At 43.2% G+C, this 6,440-nt stretch overlaps 1 protein-coding gene across 1 annotated transcript; it reads right to left on the bottom strand.

Moving 5' to 3' along the window:
* Nucleotides 1–427: 427 nt before the first annotated feature.
* LOC6497483 (protein odd-skipped) lies at nucleotides 428–2,873 on the bottom strand. The gene is made up of 2 exons (XM_001961951.4): nucleotides 2,297–2,873; nucleotides 428–2,178 (listed from the first exon to the last, which is right to left on the bottom strand). The coding sequence occupies exons 1-2, from the start codon at nucleotides 2,367–2,369 to the stop codon at nucleotides 1,079–1,081; spliced, it is 1,173 nt and encodes a 390-aa protein (XP_001961987.1). The 5' UTR covers nucleotides 2,370–2,873; the 3' UTR covers nucleotides 428–1,078.
* Nucleotides 2,874–6,440: the final 3,567 nt, after the last annotated feature.

Raw genomic sequence — 6,440 nt, 5'->3', positions numbered from 1 at the left:
AATCGGGATCTGCATAAAAATTGAATTATGCCAATGGTTAATAAATTTTGACAGCTGCTGTTTGATGGCACCACTTATAAGGTTATGGGATATATATAAATTCAATTAAATGAGTTATCAGAGTGATGGTTTTTGAAATTGGATTAGTAGAGTGTGTGGGTGTTGGTTCCAAGAAATAAATTATGAATAGGTTTCTCAACCAAAGTAACTGACTTAAAGATTAAATTCTTCAAGTACCACCCATAAAATAAACCTTAGAATTCATTTGAAATTACTTTCCATTTATTTTTAGCTTCATATCATTCTGGATATATATATTTTACACTCTATGACGATAATGAGATCGTTGTATCTTTGTGCCAAGTCACTTTTTTAGGCTTTAGACTCATTAAATTTTTAGAGTTAGCAATCATGACACCTGTCTGGGTTTCAACTTTACACAATCCATCGATTGATTTATTCAAGTATAATTTAAGTTATAGTATAATCGTTAAAACAGTCTTTTAATAACCAAGTTGGATCTGGTATGGTATGAGGTTTGCTTGTCTGGGATTAGTTGAATCGATTATTGAACTATTGTAACATAACATTTGGTTTACACGACAATGGGCTACTACTACTATAAGGTACAATACATATTTTATAATTAAAATTAATGTAATATTTTATTAATTTATAGTTTAAAATTGTGTCTGTTTGTGTGCGTTTTGGAATTGTTTTTTTGTAGGAGGCTCTTTTCTTAGCAATACTTTAATAATTATTTCTCATTCTTGCTTCAGTTTTTCCCTCTGTTTTGTGGCTTTGGCATTGTTGGATGCAATGGTGGCTGCTATATGCTGGGATTATATAGAACCGATTGCACGGAGGATGACTCTTCTTCGTCGTCGTGTCACTGGGTTGCGATTGCGAGTTGCTGGCGAGGATTAGCGCAGGTTCCACCTTTGGCCAGATTGCGAGCCGGACTCGGATTTAGTGTTTTCCGACACCAGGCACTTCCCATGCCTGGCGGCTTTCCAGCTCTTTGAGTCTTTTTGAAACGGAAACCAAGTTTCCAGGATTCCAGGACTCTGTAGCTCCTCTATCTGCTCATGATCTCATCGATGGTGAAGCCCAGGGTTCGCTTGGGCTTCTCCGAGCCGGTGGACGTGGAGGAGGAGGAGGACAGATCCAGGACTGGCAGGTGCTGGACCAAGTTCTCAGGTTGAGGCGAGCTCAATGCCTGGCTTGGTCCGGAACTGGAGATGACGGACACGGGGGCGGAGGTCACCTCCTTGGCGCTCTGCTCGCTGTGGCTCTGGAGGTGGCTCTTCAGATTGGCACGCTGGTTGAAGCTCCTCTGGCAGATGGGGCACTTGTGCGGCCCCTCCTCCAGGTGGGTGACCTTGTGCACCGCCAGCGTCCTCGACTGGCAGAAGCCCTTGCCGCAATCGCTGCACTTGAAGGGCTTGTCCTTGGAGTGGATGTAGCGGTGATCGCGAAGGTGGTCCTGTCGCCGGAAGGCCTTGCCGCAGATGTCGCAGGAGTAGGGGCGCTCGTCCGTGTGGGTCCTCTCGTGGATGAGCAGGTTGTAGGACTTGGTGAACTGCCGGTTGCAGTACTTGCAGATGAACTGCTTCTTGGGGCGACTGCTGCCGGAACCACCGGCCGCACTGCCAGCTCCACCGCCCACTCCTCCGGCGCCGCCCAGCTTGGGCAGGGCACCGAAGTGGCGGCCCACCACCGCGGCGTGCAGGCTGTGGAGGCCGGCGGGGTAGGGACGGACATGGTGCGGATGGTGGGGATGATGAGGGTGGTGCGGGTGTGCGTGATGGTGGTGCTGCTGCTGTTGCTGGTAGATGGCTGCGTTGCGGATCCAGTGGTTCATCAGCTGCTGGTGCACCGCCACAGGATCGGCAGTGGCTCCCGGGTAGACGGGATACTGATGCTGTTGTTGCTGGTGCTGTTGCTGCTGCATCTGCAACCAGAGTCGGTGCTGCTGTTGCTGCTGCTGCTGCTGCTGTTGCTGCTGGTAGTGGGCCATGTGCCGCATGTGGAGCTGAGTGGCAACAGCCTCCTCACTGATGGCAGGATGCACTCTCCGCAGCGGCTCCTCGGTGGGTGTGTGCGGGGGCGTCAACATGGGCGAGAGACTGGTTTCGCGCTCCTCCTTAATCACAATGAAATCCTCCTCAGCAAAGTCTAAAAAATCAATAGAAATATTCATTAGTTTGGAGTCACTTTTTATTTTTTATGAAAATCCACTTTTGCCGTCGGACTTTAGAGTATCTGGTTTGAAAGTATCTTTTTGTTAACCCACCTTGTTCTCTGCTTAAGTTGAGCTCGTCATCCACTGTTATGTTGCTGATGGGCGAGGCCGATGTGGAAGACATTATACTGTCTTTTTAGTTGATTTTTGTTTGGTTTATTTGGTGTTTATTGGTTTCTTGCTTTTTAATTCTTGGGTTCACTTGAAAACACGCTTTTGGCTTTGCACTTGATTGCCGCTATTGTATCTTTGTATCTGGTCTGACTGCGTTCTCTTGGATGCGACGTGCCACCGACAACGTCTCGACTCAAACTGAATTCGTTCACTGTTCGCCGCTCTCCGACTCAAACTCGTGAAAATCGAAACGAGTCGAGTGTTTATATATATCTATATCCCTTTTACTCGTTCTCTCCTCTCTCTTTCTAGTTCTTTGAGATACTTTTGCCGCTGTTGTTGTTGCTGCTGTCGTAGTTGCTGTTGCTGCTGTTGCTGTTGCTGCTGCTGCTGCTGATATTGCCGCTGCTGAGTAGCTCTCGTTAATAACTGAATGCAACTGGCGAGGCGACGACCCGTTTTTGAATGCCCAGAGAAGTGAGGAGGAGAGGGCCTGTTCCACGATCTTCCACCAACGGCAGCTGCCTCTTGCGGGGTTGAATTTATTTGGAAATGGTAGATACGTCCACGCCTACCTGCCGCACCACGGAGCTCTCGGATTGGCTGCCGTATATCTCTATATCTCTTGGATGTATCTTTTTTTTTTGCTTTTGCTGGCTGGCTTTTTCCGTTCCGAGCAGTAAACAAGCGGAAACCGTATGCCTGACGGTCGCAAGCCTTGGATATTGTTATTGTTTTTGTTGCTCGTGTTGCTGTTGGTGTTGCTGTTGCCGTTGCTGCTGTTGCTGCCGTAGTTGCTGCTGATGTAGCTGCCTTGTGCTGCTGCTGCAGTTGCTTCTGCTGCTGCTGCTAGTGGTGGCAGGCAGCCATCGCTCCAGTGCCCGCATCCCAAAACTCCAGTCCGTGTCCTGGAAACCAATCCCACCCAGGCGCATGTGCCATGGGCAGCTGCACGAAAGTCCTGAAATACTTTTCCTCACACTCTCCTCTCCCATGCTCCCCGCCAGCAGCCCATCCTCGTGCCTTTTTAATGTCGTGCTGTCTGCGCCCCAGGATATTGTAATCCATTGTCCTGTGTGTGTATCTATATGTGTGTGTTCTTCATTCGTTTTCACTTAAATTTTAATTTGCAATACAAATCAGTTTTCAGCTCGTTGTATGTTGTTTTTTTTTGGTTGGGATTTTTGATTTGGGGCCAAAAGCGTTTACACTTTAATCTGGAATTCAATTAGCCGCATCAAAGTGATGGCGAATAAAGTTTCCGAGGGATAATAATAATGGCATTAAAAGGGAATGAGGATTCAGATTGCCTGGAAAATTGGGTAGGGAAAATTGATTGACTTTTAAAAGGGTTTTCCGGCAAAGGATACACAGGACATTGGTCTGACTTAATTTAATTGAAGCCGAAAGGCAATGTAGTTCATTTTATTTTTTATTAAATCATATAGTTTATTTTTTATTATTTTCCAAACTAAAGTAATTACTTCTCTCTTGCCAGACTTGCCAGATTATCTTTAATGAGTTTCACATTTTAAAATTTAAATGCTTCATGCTACTCACTTCGGCAATTGAATTTAATGAGTTTCAATTGAATGGCCAAAGCAGGTGCAGAATAACAATAGTTTTCAATTTAATAGTTATCTCAAATAATTGGAAAATTAATAAACTTAAATTGGGCAAACATTGAACTCTCTTAATATTTAATAAATTTTCCAAACATTAAAAAGGACTCAAGGAACCAAGTCCCCTCTCTCTTGATGGATTTTCCGCATATTAAGTGTAGAAATTTCCCACAATTAGGATATGAATATTTAAATCCCATTTTCCTGCTTCCGAATACCGTACATTCCCATGACTTTGACTTGTCGACTCCTTTTCCCAGCATTTCCTCAATGGCTCTGGCCACTAATCCTTTAACTTGGCCAAACAAGAAACATTGATTTTACCCAGGACTAGGATATAGGATGTAGGATGTAGGATCTAGCGACTTAAAGCTAAGCCCATTGCGACACACTCCGTCACAGATTGACTTTTTGTGAGATTTCCCGACCGAAAGCCAATTAACCAATATTTAGACAAAATATACAGGATCCTGTAGGATTTTCCCAGAGTGCGTGTGTCGGGATTTTGGGTTCCTGGCCGGATTTGGATCCGTACAAACATCGGATGTGCCGTCGGCTCAGTTTTAGTTCTTTGACGGTGTCTGACAGCTTTAACCTCGGCGTTTGGCAATTGTCGTTGGTTTTTTTTGTTGACAATGGACAAATAGTCGGCGAACTTTTCCATTTCAAAGTGACTGACTCCGCCCACCGTGGCGGACCGTGTTGTCTTCCCTTGGACACCCCTTCCCCCCCCACCCCACCACTTCCCTCGTGGAGTCGCGAGCGGTAATTAACATCATGTCATAAGTGTACAAAAGCAAATAAATAAATAAATAGATAAACACAAACAGAGCGCAGAGCGGAGACACATGAAAGACCCGGACCGAATATTTCCCAGCGCTTACAGGCGGCCATATGATATATGGCATCGCACTGACTGACTTCCTGCTATATCCATTTGTTGATATTATTATTACCATTATTGTTGTTATTTTCGCTGTCAACACATGGTCGAAAGGATTAGGCTCTCTCTCTCGGATCTCTGGGATGGGGGAAACACATGTCCCGGTATTTTGCATTTTAGGAAACAACAAAAAAAACATCAAGAAAGATTTTTTTCCGATGCCTCACGGAAACGGAAAAAGGCAGCTAGATGAGATGAGGCCATAAAAAAAAAGACGATGGGAAGGCCAGAAACTATGGGCCAAGGACCTGCACCAATAAAGAAGTCATCGGTCGCAGTCATAAAGTCATAAAAAACTATAAAACTTGGCCTGCTCGACATTAGTAGCCTGGCATTGTTAGTCCTCGTCCTCGCAGCGGCGCAAGGAAAAAAAATTTTCAAAAATGTTCAAAAATGTAGAGCGTAAAAAATATAACAACGAGAGCAAAAAATCACAAAATCATCATAAAAAGAAAATGACAACTTACTTAGTCACTTCTTTGGCATCATAAAAATGCATGAAAAACAGAAAACACTTCGCAGAAGATGATGGGAGACCTCTGGACTTCTGACCCGGTTTTTAGCAATGTTCTTCTTTATTTTATTTTTTCATCTTTGGTTTCAATTTTTTTCTTCGGTCCATGCATATTTTATGGTATTTTTTTCGTGTTTCTACGAAAAAAATTAGATTTTTTAGAGCAAAAATGTCAAAGTCGCAGTCATAGGCAATAATTGTAAAATTGTAAAATGACTTTTTAGTGGGCCATATGCCAGAGGTTTCACTTTTCCACCAAATCGACTTTTTGTGAGCGATGGAAAAAATGAAACTGAAGATAATTTCAAGTATGTACGAGGGCGTTTTTTGGGCACTTCGTTTGATGACCTTCACTTGGATAATGGATGATGGAATTTTTTCCCATGAATCTTTCGAATCTCAAAGCTACTGAAAGAAGTTAAATGGTATCCTTGTTTTTTCCGCGGAATGTTTTATTATCCTTGGGAATATGACTTTATTCTTGTTTTTTATGCAAATATATTTTGGGGAGATGGCATTTGCCCAAAATCCAATAATTGCATACACTTTTTAGAGAATATTTAACGCATTTCTCATTCGATTTGGAAACCGAATACCATTTAAGAATCAGGACTCAAATGTGCTTCGATTTGCATTGAAATAATATGAAAATTTAGAAATAAAATGTTGGGTAGGTTTTTGGCCAAAATCATGATGTTACCCCTTTAAAAATTTTCGAAAATTGGGTCAGATTTTAGTTGGCCAGGTTTTGATGGAGAATGATTCTACTTGAAGGTCTAAGATCGGGAGGGTATAACATTCGATGATCGGACAATTTTTAACAAAAATGTGGCAATTTCCCTTCAGTAAATTGATGCCCAGAGCCTTGTTGACCAAGTTAACACCATAGTGGCTAAAATATCAACTTTTGGGACACATTTTAGCAAATATTTCAGCCATTTCCTGTCGGATTCAAGAAAGTAATACCGTTTACGATTAAGGGTTTTATTTGCCTTCAATCTG

Source organism: Drosophila ananassae, chromosome 3R (assembly GCF_017639315.1).
Source record: "Drosophila ananassae strain 14024-0371.13 chromosome 3R, ASM1763931v2, whole genome shotgun sequence".
Classification (NCBI taxonomy): domain Eukaryota; kingdom Metazoa; phylum Arthropoda; class Insecta; order Diptera; family Drosophilidae; genus Drosophila; species Drosophila ananassae.
Note: the sequence above shows the minus strand (reverse complement) of the source record. Positions and strands in the feature narration are given on the sequence as shown.